At 42.4% G+C, this 16519-nt stretch overlaps 1 protein-coding gene across 2 annotated transcripts in view; it reads left to right on the plus strand.

Moving 5' to 3' along the window:
* Positions 1-16519, plus strand: part of LOC138796767 (proton channel OTOP1-like) — a 65631-nt gene that overhangs the window by 30057 nt on the left and 19055 nt on the right. For both annotated transcript variants that reach the window (XM_069976440.1, XM_069976441.1), the window contains 2 exons: positions 1893-2029; positions 6666-6724. In XM_069976440.1, the coding sequence (XP_069832541.1) occupies positions 1893-2029; positions 6666-6724 (196 nt within the window). The remainder of the gene's footprint in view (positions 1-1892; positions 2030-6665; positions 6725-16519) is intronic.

Below are 16519 nucleotides of genomic sequence, written 5' to 3' on the forward strand. Positions count from 1 at the left end.
TGTTAATGAATATCTGATTGGCACTGGTGCCGACTTTTGGCTCCCCCACCAAGTAGCCATCCAGTGACCACACCAGACTGAGAATGGAGCAGGAAGCAATTGTTTCCGTACACAGTGTAGTGGTGGCATAGGGCTACTGCATCCTCGTCTTCTATTAAAGTGAGTATGAAGCCAATCACTTTTGCCTCTGTTTCCCATGTAGTGCAGTCGCCAAACAGCTGATTGTGGGGGTGCTAAGTGCTGGCACCCCTCCGATTTACTATTAATGGTCTACCCTGAGGATTTTTCCTGGAATACCCATTAACCTACTGTATACCCATGTATAGGTAAAAAGAAAGTTAAACCTTTCTGTGGTCTATTATGCTTTCCTTCTACTTTTGATGCAAACTTGCTGCTCTGGTGTCTTAATTGTCCCAACTTCCTAACTAATGCACATCCTGTAACTTCCTGTTTCTGTTGTACATTCTAGCTAGAAGTTCAGCCAACTCCCTATCATTACATCTTCTTGACTGTACACAAAACCCATAGGAGCCCCCCACATATTACAAAGAAGATTGGGTTGTTTGAATTGCTGGCTAGAAAAGAAGCAGTAGAGCAGAAACGGGAAGTCTGTTATATTATATACACTAGACATGAAGATGGATTTAAGAGATTTTCAAAGAAAAGCTGATTGATAGTCTTTTCACCAAACTGTATGCTATCAATAGTTGATTTGTGGAATCGTGTCAAATAGCTGTTTGGCCCTGACACACCACTGATAATGGGTCCGGAAGCAGTTGGTGTAGTGGAGGTGCCAAGTTACTGCAGTCTCAGCTTCTATTTATTTCAATAGGAGCTGAGGCTGCAATAATGTGGTGTCGTCACTACAAAAAGTATGAAAAGACTTAAGAAAGTTTATCCATGTGTTATGTCCATGCCTGTTTGGACCTCGGTGTGGTCCTCGGCTTGTGGTGTAAGGCTGAGACTGCACTCCATGTTTTATTTGCACTTCCTTGAACACTGTCTGAACACAGCTTTACACCTGCTGCTCTGCCGATTAAATTCTTACCACACCCATTTCTTCCTGCTGGTTCCCTCTGGCCACCTAACAGTTAACCTCTCTTTTTACTTTGGTGATTATCTGTGTGTGTGTATCTGGTCCAATCACATCCAGGTGTCTCACACCCCTGTTCTCACATGAAACCAGGTTAAGGCTCACTCTCTGTGTCCTTTCCCACCCCTTCTCAAGCTAACCTACCTACAGTTGTGTCACCACAGTGTTTATTCAAGAGAATGTTGCTTGAACTCAGTGAGATCAACCAAAACACTGCTGAGACACCATCACATGTTTCTTAAAGTCAGTGAATCTAGAACATTGCCCCTTGGGGCAGAGGGCAACGTTCCTAGATTCCCTGATGTTGAGAAACACCTGAAGGTGTCTCCGCTGTGTTTTCATTGATTTTCCTGAGGTCAACCATCATTCCCTTGAATGCACTTACTAGGCTTGTCTCCCACTAGCCAGAAGCCTACTCCACACTGATGAAGGGCAAATACCCTGAAACAGCTGTCTGTGGATGTATACCTTGCTGAGGTGGTTTCCTTGACTGGAGACCACCCTAAGCTTGGTTGTTCCTTTCCAGAGCAAGGTCTGGCTAGGTCACTGACGTTGAGAAACACGTGATGGTGTCTCTGTAGTACTATTGCACCATGGTGGTCATGGCCACATGACAGTAGCCATAATGCTTCTAATAATGTTAGGGAGACTGTTAGCAGAGTGCCCCTGATAACACCCACCAAGCCTCTGTAGATAAAAGGGGAGGTATCACACCAGTGGGGTATACAACTGTCACACATGCCAGTGTGGTTTCTTAACTAATATATTAAACCCATCTATCTTTAAATTCTGTCTCTAGGTGGTATTGGTCTGTTTGCATTAACCACAATAGTTATGCATGCTCTGAAGTTAGGTTACTTTGTTGGATACGCAGAATGCAAGTCGGTAATTGAAGGAGTATACCCTGTCACCCACATCATTCACACGGTCTTACAGGTATGTCATGTCAAAGTCTTGACTTTGCTTTACTTGCTCTATTATGTAATTCATGTCCATAAATTGATACGGTATTCGGGGGTGTAAATTAATAGAAAAGCCCTTCTCTTATAGCATAAAGTCAAAAGTTTTTTTTTTTTTTTGATTTGCTGATGTCCTTGACACCTACTAGTAAAGGGGATAACACCCACAAGTACTAAGCCTCTTTTACTTAAGACCCACTGAGTAGGGCAGTTCCTTCAAGGTCGTAAGAAAAGCAAGCAAGAAGCAAGAAGCTGCTATGGCTGCTGCGGTGGGGAAGTGGGAAGGGTGACTATAGCTTGTTTATAATTTTTCACTGTACCACCAGCCTTGGCAATTTTTTTTTCTCCTAAAGAACTAAACTGCACTAAAAAATTTCGGGTGAAAATGCTACTATGCCTGCTCATACGAGGAATAGATTTAAAATTTTACTGTCTAAGGTCAAGCTGTGCCGAATGTATTGAGTGAACTTTTTAGTGCATTTGGTGGCAATCATCCGAACCTTTGACTTTGACAGTGTTCCTCTGTGGGTTCATGTATGCTCAGAGTCGAAATTGGGACACATAAACTCAATAAAGCACATACAATGCAAGGGCAATTTTCTGTTGTGTGTGTGTGTGTGTGTGTGTGTGTGTATATATATATATATATATATATATATATATATATATATATTTATTTATATATATATATATATATATATATATATATATGTATATATATATATATATATATATATATAGAGAGAGAGAGAGAGATAGATAGATAGATGGATGGATAGATATCTGTTCCTGATTTTGCTGTTCATCATGACAGCGATCATCTAATTTCTGGTCTTATATTCTCTCCTGACTATAAAGTTATTCCATGGATATATCCTAAATAACTTGAATGCCAACTGTGCAACCTAATACAGTGGTACTTTGGATTAGGAGCATAATTCCTTCCGGGACTGCGCTTGTAATCTAAATCACTCTTAAACCAAAGCAAATTTTACCATAGTAAATAATTGAAATGCAGACAATTGGTTCCCCACCCCAAAAATAATGATTTTTTTTCTTAATAACATGTAAAAATGAAACAAACATTTAGAAACAGCAGAATATGTGATATAAGTTACTGTACAGTAATGGAGAGGATGGGAAATACAAGGACTGACAGAGACTGCAGGGAGCATGAAGGAAGGAGCAGGGCAGATGTGGGCACATACATGCAGCGCTCTCTGTCCGGGGAGAGAGGGGTTACAGCTAGAGATGAGCCGAAGCGCTCATCAAGCGAAGCGAATCGCTTTGTTTGATCAGTGCTTTGCTTATCAAGCCACCGGGCTTCCTGCACTGCTCAGCTCCCTGCCGCACCACTCCGGGGCCAGGGAAAAGCTTGATCCAATCCTGGGAAACTAGGAGAAGTTTCCCAGGATTGAATCCAGCTTTTTCCCGCATCCTGGGAGGAGTGGCAGGGAGCGGAGCAGTACGGGAAGCCCCGCGGCGTGATCAGCAGAGTGCCGATCAAATAAAGCCATTCGATTCGCTTGATGAGCCCTTCGGCTCATCTCTAGTTACAGCTATGGAGAGATTACCTCCACAGTCCTGTCCCCTGATGCAGGCCCCAGCCTGATGTGGATCAGCTATGATTTGGAAGGTGAGGGAGACTTCCTGGGCCAAAGTATAGAGCTGTAGACCCCGCTATGCAGACCATGCCCCTCCCCCACTCCCCCTCACACCCAGTACAGGGAGCTCTTAAACCAAAGCAATGCTCTTAAACCAAGTTATAATTTTAAAAAATTGTGAGCTCATTTTGTATAACACTCTTAATCCCAGTTACTCTTAAACCAAGGTACCACTGTACATTGTTAAGGAAATGGAAGATTATTATTGGTAGATTATCATGTTCTCAGATTAACCTAACAGCAAATGTTACGTGTTTTGAAAGGCTCAGTTACGAAAGATTTTTTTTTTCATCCACATCAATTATATGTAGTCTACCCAGGCTAACAAATGTTATATATGCTGTGTAAGATTATTAATCCATCTGACCCACACTTTATTGGAAGGCAGATTTGTATCACATCAGATTTTTTGGAACAGTATAATATGTTTTATGTCCATTAGTTAACCTGTCAGTATACTAATATCCATTACAAAATAATGGATACACAATGGATGACCCTTTTGATTAATGTCATACATTAGTTTCCACTCCCTTTAAGGTTCTATAACTCCCATGACCTCAAGGCTTTAACCATCAACTTTGGCCATTGCTCTTCTCTCATTATCCCTCATTTTCAGTCAGCCATTACACTACCATAGATTCAGAAGAGAGGAGAACTCAATCACTGAGCATTACTGAACTGTTATAGAGACAAAACAGCATATAATTTTAGAAATATAGTAACTGTCTCATAGAAGGGCCAAAACCCATTGTAGACCAGCTTCATAATGACAAGCGCAGAAGTGCCAAAAAGATGGTGTCTTAAAGGGGAAGGAAATTCTGATGTATTCTTTCCAGTCTGACACAGTGCTCTCTGCTGTCACCTCTGTCCGTGACAGGAACTGTCCAGACCAAGAGTTTTTCTATGGGTATTTACTACTACCAGGGGCGTAACTAGACATTACTGGGCCCCATAGCAAACTTTTAATTGCCCCCCCCCAACTGACCACTAAACGGTCAAGTGAAGTCATAACTACATAACTGCTAGCTCTGGTCAGGAGTGCTTGCAGTTAAAGGGACATTTGCAAAACCCAGGAGACCAGCAGGGCCACCCGGTGCTGCAAATGATGACGGCTCAGGGGGCCCAGTGTATTGCAGGAGCAGGCCATGGGGCCCCCTGATGCGGCGGGCCCCATAGCAGCCGCTATGGCTGCTATAGTGGTAGTTACGCCCCTGACTACTACTCTGGACAGTTTCTGACATGGACAGAGGTGGCAGCAGAGAGCACTGTGTCAGACTGGAAAGAATACATCACTTTCCTTCAGGATATACAGCAAAATGGCAATTAAAAGTGGTCTGTCTTGGGGTGGCTTTTTGAAACAAAATGGTCAGCGTGCAAAAAGTAGGGTGGAATGAAAATGGGTCTTTTGGAGAGGTTCCTTTTGTATGGTACATTAAATATATTGTTAAAAATTATTTTTGTACGGCAAAAAACAAGCGGTCATATGGCTGCATCGGGAAGGGGTTAAACACCCAGTTCAATGTAATGTATATACATGATATATGCATTCCTTCTTTCCAGACAAGCCCCTAATCTTTACCTCTCCCTAAGCCCCGGGTCATGTTATATGGGAGTGTAATTTTTCCATAGAACACACAAAGATACTATATTTATACTACTATATATTATCTTATATCATTTTTTGTTGTTGTCTATGACCCGAGTATATAAATAGAAAGGTTCTTCTAACATACAGGCACAGCTGAACTACATTGTATATAGTGGGTTAGGCCTGTGAAAGTTGCTCATTTGTAATTCATATGCTTTGTATGGGATTATGTTTCACTTGAAACACAATGACATTGGCAAAACAATGATAGTATAGACTTTTGTGAGCTTCAATGCCTGCTCTATCTTTAGATTTGCTGCTTACTTTCTGTAAGGGTAGATGCTTGGAAGAATAAGAAAAGGAGAATCTGGTGTAATTTTAAACTTCTGAATAGGAAAGACCAAGTTGGAAAAATCTTACAAAGACTTAAAAAAAGTGCAATACAGAATATGCTGGCATCACTCTACACCGTAAAGTAAATGTCCAGCGTTATCATCATGTTATTTTTAGGACCAATATTAAACCATTGACTATTCTTAGAATCTTCATAGCACCAAGTCAGGCCTCCCTTTTTCTCATACAGAGCTCCATATACTGTACCTTGCAGACATTAATTTACATGTAATAAAAGAACCCTGACATGTGCCACACTTATTGTGTCATTAAAGCTCACAAGGTATCTGTTAAATGGATACCTTATTAGTCAGTGGGTGATGAATGTCACCACTAGGCATTTGTCACAGCCTCCATTTAATGTATATACATCATAAGCATTCCCAGCATTTGCATTAAAAGTAGGCACAAAACGTGACAGCAGAAAAACAGGAGTGTAAATAGATAGGGCTTCTCATCTGAATTTTTTTTATTTTCCATAGTCCTTTCCAGTGCTGAGAGTTAAGCCTTTTTATTATGTAAATAAGGTTCAAAAGTTCAGGGGGTGTTCTCCAGCATGGTAAAAGCCCAGTCAAGTTCAGCTCTTGTACTCGTAATTGTCTCTGTACCTGTTTGCATCTCTTCACCTTATTTGACTGACAGTCACTTAATAAAGCACTGGACTTCTGCTCTGGGGAACACCCCCAAGGCTCTTGCTGTGCTGGGGAACACCCCCTGGTTTTCTGAGCCTTATTTACAAATGAACAAAAAAGCATATATTCTACTGCTGGAAAGACTATGAAGGTATAAAGGGCGTGCCCGGAATTGTGCTAACTAGCCTTATCTGCCTATGGGCTTATTTCACTTCTGTGACTTGCTGACAAGTCTGCTTTACATTTTTATTTTATTATCCAAGAGATTGACATTTTCCTTTTGCCATCCTAAAATCAATTTTCTAAGATCTTTTTGCATTTTGTGTATTACAGGTATGCTTTCTTTGGCGGCATTCAAAAGATGTTATCAAGTCCTTTAAAAAACTTGACAGGTAAGAGTATTTCATATCTATAAGTATTCACAAGTCTTTTTCTTTAGATTTCCTGCCATTTGTTCTTATTTTATGATTGTATTTTTTTCAGTACATGATCTTGTCTAAACTTCTGCTGTGAACAACAGCTTTAGAAACTTGTTTTGCAGCAGTCACCTGGGCACGAGAAACCCCAGCTAGAGAGCATCTTAGTGACGTTTATGGGGCAGTGTTGTGGGCATGCTCGGTGAACTGTGCAGGGGTCACTATGCAGGGAGAAAGGGGATGGAGGTGGGGATAGCAATGGGCTTCCACGTGATCTGACTCCATCTTTAGGCCTGAGCTTCATCACAATTCATCGTCAAAGGAAATAAATAAGTAAAATCACTAAAAAAGGATCATGACTGGATATTAATGCATGTGTCTTTTGATGATAACGAGAGCACTGCTACATTTACTCTGGTCTCTGAAGTGACAGGCTGCTCAGCCAATCACTGGCCGTGGTGCTGTCCTGTCTCAGCCAGTGATTAGCTGAGTGGCCTGTTATTTCAGGGACTGGCTCTGAAGTTCCAGTGACGTTAGGTTAAGGGACTGTCTTGGGACCTTGCCTAATAAGTACAGAAATCTGTCAATGCAACTTGTACTGTGTGGAACTTAGTTAAGAAGCTTGTACTCACGGTTAGGACTGAGGAAGAGAAGACTGTCTTATGCCAGAAGAGCCCACAGAGTGTTAGGTCTGGTAGTATGAGTTACAGATTTGAACAACTGGGTGTAGCTAACCCCTCAAGGTTCCCCAAGAAGATTGAGAAGGGTTTAATGGAGTTCGATGACTTAGGCACTCTGCTCCACTGCAGACAAATCCTGGATTGATGGATTGCCCTAAATAACTGTATAATAGGTTACTCCAGGAGTGTGAGGCGCCCAAGCCACTAATTGGACAACATAAAACACAGTGAGAACTGAGTTAACCCTTCAGACCTTCAGCTGGGCAATAAAACAGGGGGAGAGTGAGACACCAAGTGGTGAAAGTGTAAAATAGCACTCATCATCCCAGAGTGTGACACCTGACAGAGATACCTTTTAATGGGTGGTGTATAAACATAGTGGCACACCTGTACTGGGACACTACAGTGTCATATATTTCATCCCAGCTCTGCTGCATCCATTCATTTTGTTACTGTAGAAGGGTCATGTGTCTTCTAATTGGTCCTCATCTTGACTTTTAGATTTCAAACTGCATGCTCTCCTTTTCTTCTCTCAATCCCATGACGCATCTGTACCACAGAGGTAATACCCTCTCTGTTTACTGGAAAGACGCTTGAATAATCCTTATGTCTATACAGTATATCTACAAATAAGCTTAGGGCCCTATTACACAAGACCATTATCGTGCAGAAAATTGTTATATCGTTCGAATTTAAATGATAATCGTTCTGTGTAATTGCAGGCCACGATCAAAAAATCGTTCGTATGTGGTTAATTCTTTGATTTAGATCTTAACGTAAAATTATTGTTAATCGTTCGTTAATCGTTTGCTGTAATTCCACATTCGTTCGCTCAAGTTCCGCATTTTTTCACTAATCGTTCAGTGTAATTGCACATTGTCCATTGTTTTGCTGGGATCAGAAGGAATTAACGATAGTAACGATCGCCAAAATTTAACGTAGTAACGATCGTAACTAATGACCATCGTTCTGTGTAATATGGTGAACGATTTCAGGTTAACGATAAACAATCTCATTTGCGATCTTTTATCGTTTGTCGTTAATCGTTAAAATTGCTCCGTTTAATAGGATCCAAGATGCCGTATGTATATACTAAGGGTGGCTGATAAGTCATCTCATCCATTATAACTGTGTGACAGGAGCTGCATAATACTTGTCATCAGTAGCACTAATGGGAATTTCTGCTCCTTATCCCATTCAGCTTGATAATACAGGTCCTGCTGGCTGAGATAGTAACCCCATTAACAGCACAAAAACACATGTAATTTCTAGGGTGCCACCAAGAGATGACACATGACCCGACTGTAGGAAAGGATTTAGATACAAAAAAAACAACTAAGCGTGATCATACTAGCTCAATTATATATGTTGGTTCAAAAGCTACACAGTGAATAATGGAAGAAATCAGTATCTGTGCTGGAAGGTGCAGATCTTTAGATCTGGTACATGTCTACAGAGGCAAGGACTGAGTATCACAATCACTCTTACAGTAAGCAAAGTCCAGCCTTATGTTCACACATCGTATTAGACTGGCCGTTCCTCGCCCGCATCAAAACTTGCCACTGCACACAATAAAGTAAGCAGCCGGAGCCGCTCGCTTCATTGTGTGAACTGACATGTCACTTATTTGCGGGTCTGCATGGGATCCCGGCCGGAGCGTATACGATGTGTATACGCTCCGGCCGGGATCCCATTGAAGTAGAGGCAGTGTTCACAGGCGCATAAAGTACGGCCGATGGCAACAACGGCTGTACTGTTACATAGTGTGAACATAGCCTAAAATTTAAAACATCTTTCCTGAAATCAGATCAGGTCTATCTACACTGGTTTGCAATAAATTAGAATATCAACAAAAAGTTATTTTTTTTCAGTAATTCAAATCAAAAAAAGGACCTCATATATTCTATAGAGTCATTACATACAGAGTGAACTTTTTCAAGCGTTTATGTCTGTTAACCCCTTAACGACATCGGGCGTAAATTTACGCCCTGATGCCGGTAAGGGAGTTCAGAGCGGGGCCGCGCGGCGGCCCCGCTCTGGACCGCGCCGGTCCCGGGTGCCGCGTGTAGCCCGGGACCATAGGTATTAGCGGGCACGGTCCGATCGCCATGCCCGCTAATACAGTAATCGGATGCAGCTGTCAAAGTTGACAGCTGCATCCGATTACCGGACGCAGCGTCATCCCTGGTGTCTAGTGGGGAGATCGCTCCTCCGGGATGTTGTCCCGGAGGAGCGATCTCCGCAAATGAAGCCGGCCGGGGACCGCTCCAAGATGGCGCCGTCCCCGGCTCGGCACTCGTTTACTTCCGGCTGCAGCAGCCGAAAGCAAACGAGTGCCTATCTCATGGATCTCTGCAGCATATCTATGCTGCAGAGATCTCAATGAGAGATCAAAGCACTTATACTAGAAGTCCCCCAGGGGGGCTTCTAGTATAAGTGTAAAAGTAAAAAAAAAAGTGTTGTTAATAGTAAAAAGCCCCCTCCCCTAATAAAAGTCTGAATCACCCCCCTTTTCCCAGGTTATAAATAAAAGTAAATAAATAAATACATAAACAAACATGTTTGCTATCGCTGCGTGCGTAATCGCCCGAACTATTAATTAATCACATTCCTGATCTCGCACGGTAAACGGCGTCAGCGCAAAAAAATCCCAAAGTGCAAAATTGCGCATTTTTGGTCGCATCAAATCCAGAAAAATTGTAATAAAAAGCGATCAAAAAGTCGTATATGCGCAATCAAGGTACCGATAGAAAGAACACATCATGGCGCAAAAAATTACACCTCGCACAGCCCCATAGACCAAAGGATAAAAGCGCTATAAGCCTGGGAATGGAGCGATTTTTAAGTGTTGTATATTTGTTGACAATGGTTTAAATTTTTTACAGGCCATCAGATACAATATAAGTTATACATGTTACATATCGTTTTAATCGTAACGACTTGAGGAACATATATAACAAGTCAGTTTTACCCCAGGGCGAATGGCGTAAAAACACATTTCCCCCAAATAAACAAAATGCGTTTTTTTTTTCAATTTCACCACACTTTGAATTTTTTTCTGGTTTCGCAGTGTACTTTATGGAAAAATTCAGCCTGTCATTGCAAAGTACAATTAGTGACGCAAAAAATAAGGGCTCATGTGGGTCTCTAGGTGGAAAAATGCAAGTGCTATGGCCTTTTATGCACAAGGAGGAAAAACCGAAAACGCAAAAATCGAAATTTGCTCTGTCCTTAAAGGGTTAAAGTTGAAGATTATGGATTACAGCCAAGAAAAACCCAGTATTTCATAAAATTAGAATAATCAACCCAAAACACCTGGAGTGGCTGTCTAAGTGTTATAAAAGGTCCCTTAAGGCTCTATTCCACAGAACGATTATCGGCCATATTCGGCCGATATCAGCCGTTACCGCCAATAATCGTCGCGTGGAATAGGAGGTAATGATCAGCCAACATTGTTCATGTCGGCTGACTGTTGAAGTCGTTTGTCTTTCAACATGTTGAAAGGCAAACGACTGATATAGTAGCGATCTGCTGCCGTCGCTCCATGGAGTAGGAGCGTCGGCAGCAGACCGGCACTTTATCCTATGGGCTTCCCAGACGATCAGCGATCACTTGGGCAGCCCCCTCGCAGCTCCCCTAGCCCTCCCCTGACTCACCCGCTCGCTGCTGCCACGGGAAATAGCGGCAGCAGCGAGCTGGGAATGAGAAGCAAACGATCGCTCACTGTCGGACTGTGGAATAGGGGCTTTAGTCTGGTTCAGTATGACACACAATCATGGGGAAGACTGCTGACTTGACAGATGTCCAGAAGGCAGTCACTCACACACTTCACAAGGAGGGTAAGACACAAAAGTTCATTGCTAAAGAAGCTGGCTGTTCTCAGAGTGCTGTAACAACGCATATTAAAGGAAAGTTGAGTGGAAGGAAAAAGTGTGGTAGAAAAAGGTGCACAAGCAACCGGGAGAACTGCAGTCTTAACAGGATTGTAACGAAAACGCCATTTCAAAAATTTGGGAGAAATTCACAAAGAGTGGACTGCTGCTGGCTTCAAAAGCCACCACATACAGACGCCTGCAAGACATGGACTACAAGTGTTGCATTCCATGTGTCAAGCCATTCCTGACCAATAAACAACGCCAGAAGTGTCTTATCTGGGCCAAGAACAAGAAGAACTGGACTGTTGATCAGTGCTCCAAGGTGCTGATTTCCGATTAAAGTAAATTTTGCATTTCATTTTGGAAATTAAGGTCCCAGAGTCTGGAGGAAGAGTGGAGAGGCTGTACACAATCCAAGCTGCTTGATGTCTAGTGTGAAGTTTCCACAATCAGTGATGGTTTGGGGAGCCATGTCATCTGCTGGTGTAGGTTCACTGTGTTTCATCAACACCAAAGTCACCGCTGCCATCTACCAGGAAATTTTAGAGTACTTCATGCTTCCCTGTGCTGAAAAGATTTTTGGAGATGGAATCTTCCTCTTCCAGCAGGATTTGGCACCTGTCCACACTGCCAAAAGTACCAATACCTGGTTTACTAACCACATCATCACTGTGCTTGATTGGCCAGCAAACTTGCCAGACCTTAACCCCATAGAGAATTTATGGGGTATTGTCAAGAGGAAGATGAAAGACACTAGACCCAACAATGCAGATGAGCTGAAGGCCACTATCAAAGCAACCTGGGCTTCAATAACACCTCTGCAGTGCCATCAGCTGATTGCCTCCATGCCACGCCACATTGATGCCGTCATTCATACAAAAAGTGCCCCGACCAAGTATTGAGGGCATTTACTGTACAGACTTTTCATTTGGTCGACATTTCTGTGTTAAAAACATTTTTTTTTCAGTTGGTTTTATATAATATTCAAATTTTATGAAATTCTGACTTTTGGGGTTTTCTTGGCTGTAATCCATAATTATTAACTTTAACAGAAATAAAAGCTTGAAAAAGTTCACTCTGTATGTAATGACTCTATAGAATATATGAGGTCACTTTTTTAAATGAATTACTGAAAAAAAACAACAACTTTTTGTTGATATTCTAATTTATTGCAAACCACTGTATTTGTTCTCTTTGGTATAATATATGTTTTTTGGTACAGTATATGTCCTTAGTCTTAGTACCCCCTTCTCATACCTCTGTCATTCAAAGCAACCCAGAAAACCCAAATCAGCCTGAAAGACAATAAACCCCTTCAATATCATTACTGTGCATATAACTACCAAAAATCTTATAAAATAAACTTTCTAAGTTCCAGTTATAATGTCAGAAAGTCAGTTTTAGGGTGTTTTCCCACCACTCCCAGTCAAGAATATTCTATTGTTTTCTTACACTCATCCTCCTCCACTCCAAACACACCTTCTTGCTGTCTTCCCTTCAAGTGCTCTCATCCCTCCGGCATGTAGTTACAGGTATGTCAGTAGGACAAGAAAACCTTTCCAGGTGATCATACAGAACAACACTCTATGGAAGCAATCTGCTCTTTATTGTACTGTCAAAACATATGTTCGGTATCATGCATGCAACAAGATCCGAGATATATCTCTTGTGAATATATGGTTTAATATGCAGGAATGGGAGCGGTGAGAAAACACCCTAAAAGCAGATTAACTGACTTTGTTTTATTATATAATAAGACTTTTGGTGGCTATGCGCGAGCTTTTATTATTGCATAATGAAGAATATTACCATGTTTGTTGTTATCCAGGTAGATTTGGAGTTCACTGTGTTGTTGAAGAAGTATGGAAGAAGCAAGGCAAGTTTTAGGGTACTATTATACGAGCCAATGTGGGCCCGATAATAACTGTAAGCGAGTGCTGATCTGCTAGATCGGCACTCGTTTACTGGGCCTATTACACGGCCTGATAATCGTTTAACAAGGGCTGCAGGGACATTGTTATCAATGTCCTTGCACCCCTTACTTAACCCCTAGACGACCAAGAATGTACCAGTAAGCCATGGGTTACTGTCCCCAGACGACCCTGGGCGTACTGGTACGTCCTTTTCTATGAAGCACTCTCTGGAGCGGAGTGCGCTTCAAAGGAGGAAAGGCCCGACTGCATTGTGCAGCCCGGCCCTCACCTTTAATGACAGGCTGCAGTGATCGCGCTGCAGTGTGTCATTAGCCCCAGTCCCCTGTCACTTACCGATCGGGTCCCCTGCAGTGTGACTGCAAGGGTCCCGATCATTTTAACGGACCACCGGAGGTCTCTCACCTTCTTCCGTGTGGTCTGATTGGCGCTCTGAGGATTAAGGCAATTCCGCCGCGGAATTCCGCTAGTTTTGCTCAGTGGGAACAAAGCCTAAGTCCGCCACAGGCTAAATCAGCAGAGCGCCTATCACACTGATCAATGCTATGCCAAAGGCATAGTAATGATCAGTGTGGATAATCTAACTGTTGAATTTAGAAGTAATGTAAAATGTCTTTATAAATACCCCAAAGCCCCTCCCCCAATAAAAGTTTAAATCACCCCCTTTTCCCAAATAAAACATATAAAAATAAATAAATAAACATATAAAATACGGTAGCGTGCGTAATTGTCCAATCTAATAAAATATAACAATCGCCATCACTAACGGGGAATGGCGTAGACGAAAAGAGAGAAAAAAGCCAGGATTACCGATTTTTTGGTACATTATATTTTTAAAAAATTTATAAAAAGTGATCAAAACATCTGATCTTCACAAATATGGTATTAATTAAAACTAGAGATCATGTTGGAAAAAATGACACCCAATACAGCCCCATAGGTGAAAAAATAAAACTGTTATAAGCGTCACAATAGGCCCATTTTATAAATAAATAAATAATAAATAAAGAAAGAAAGGATTTCATTAAAGGGGATGGGGTGGTTATGGACTGCGGAGGTCACTTACCTACTCTGTTCCAGCGCCGGGTCCCTGATCGCGCTGCCCGGTACACCCGTCCCGCGGCCGCTTCCTGGTGTGAGGTGGTGACGCCTTAAGGCAGCTCAGCCATTCAGCGACCGAGGCGGGACTTTGCTAGGTTAGTGACCTCCGCCGTCCAATCACTGGCTGGGCCACGGAGAGGAGCCCTGCAGCATGGATAGGTAATGTATACAGTTTGGAAATGGTCAGCAGCGCATAGCTATTACATGTAGCTGCTTCAGACTGATGTACTATATGTAATATAGAAGGACTACAAGTGTGTTGTGCTGAGAGTTGTAGTACTTCCTTCAGTGACACTCATAACCTGGCCTGGCTGAAGAACTAAAGATGAGCGAACCTGGAGCATGCTAGAGTCGATCCGAACCCGAACTTTTGGCATTTGATTAGTGGTGGCTGCTGAAGTTGGATAAAGCCCTAAGGCTATGTGGAAAACATGGATATAGTCATTGGCTGTATCCATGTTTTCCAGACAACCTTAGAGCTTTATCCAAGTTCAGCAGCCACCTCTAATCAAATGCCGATCGTTCGGGTTCGGATGGACTAGAACCCGAACCCGGTTCGCTCATCTCTATGCAGAACATATTGGAGTAGTGCCTGTATGTTCCTCCTGGTTGAAACACTCAGCGCACACTGCCTGATAGAAGTCCTGGAACTATTCCCCCTGCAGCCAGTGTGACCTGCACCAGTCCAGCACCTCCCCCAACCGCTGCTGACACAACATTGTGACGGCTGCCTGTCATCTGGTGCATGTTATCTGTTGCTGTCTGCGAATCCTTCCCAAGCTCAGCCACAGTACAGATTTGCAGGTGGGCGGGGCAAACAAGAATCAACAAATAACACAGAAGCAGACACAGGGTTTAGTGGACATTCAGCTACATGTATTAAAAAAAAAAAAACTGTTCAAGTTAGCCCAGTAATGTGTATTGCAAAAATTGTTATTATGACCTAAGCTAACTAAAACTAAATGGTCAAAATATTTTATAGTTACGCTTTAGGTTAGCAGAAATTATTCATACCATCTCCAGTCTATATATCCAATTCCAGACTGGGCCACATACATAATGCATAATACTTTGGTTGTCAAACTTTTGCTCAGTTCTCAAACACTTTTCGGGCCCCCAGTCTTGAAGTACAGTAATACCGCAGTATTCAAACAAAAATCTACCTGGAAGTAACGTTCTGATTTCAAACTTTGCTCGGTATCTGAACGTTTTTGCGAGTGTGCATGGTGGGTTGTATGTGGTGAATTTAGCACTGGTGAGGCTTCACATACAGTACAGTAGTGTATAAGATTGCTGGAGTGCATATACAGTACAGTAGTAGTCAGGGCCGTTTCTAGGTAATTTTAACTACAGGCCGAATCTTGCTAAAAGTGCCCCCCCCCCCCCCCCCTCAAGTGATGCGGGGGGGGGGGGGGGTTGTTGCTAAGGAGAAGCAGTGTGTGTACTATGGCATAGAGCACAGTTATTCAACCCTTTAAAAAAAAAAAAAGGCATTCAGTGACTCACAGGTGACTTCTTCTTTGTTCACTTTCCTTTTCCTCTCCATCTGGCCCCGGCCTCCATGACAGTTTCTTGCAGCTACAATTCATCTCTTTTGAACCTGTCAGACAAACATCTTAGGCTCTGCACTTATACAAAAGCTTCTACTTTTTTGTGTCATGTGCAGTAGAGTTAATAGGTATATGGGTTGCCTCCTGTATGTAGGATCCCTTGCTGTACACCCATATAGTAATAATGTCTCCTGTTGTACCACATATAGTAATAATGCCCCCTGCTGTACCCTAATATAGTAATTATGCCACCTGCTTTGCCTCCATATAATATTATTGCCTCTATATAATCATGCTCCCTGTGCAGTGCCTCAATGGTAATAATCCCCCTGTGCTCTGCCACATAGTAGTAATACCACCTGTGCTGTCCACATATTAATAATCCACCCGTGCTGTCTCCATACTAATAATCCCCCCTGTGCTTTACCCTATAGTAATAATCCTCCCTGTGCTATGTTCCCATAGTAATATCCCTCCCCTATACTCTACCCCATAGTAATAATCCCCCTCTGTGCTGTCCCCATTATAATAATCCCCTCTGTGCCGTCCCCATAGAAAAAATCTCCGCCCCCTTCCCAGACCCCGCCGACCCAGCCGAGCAGTGCCTGCTTGAGGGAGAAGATTTCTGCCGCAT

Source organism: Dendropsophus ebraccatus, chromosome 7 (genome assembly GCF_027789765.1).
Source record: "Dendropsophus ebraccatus isolate aDenEbr1 chromosome 7, aDenEbr1.pat, whole genome shotgun sequence".
Classification (NCBI taxonomy): domain Eukaryota; kingdom Metazoa; phylum Chordata; class Amphibia; order Anura; family Hylidae; genus Dendropsophus; species Dendropsophus ebraccatus.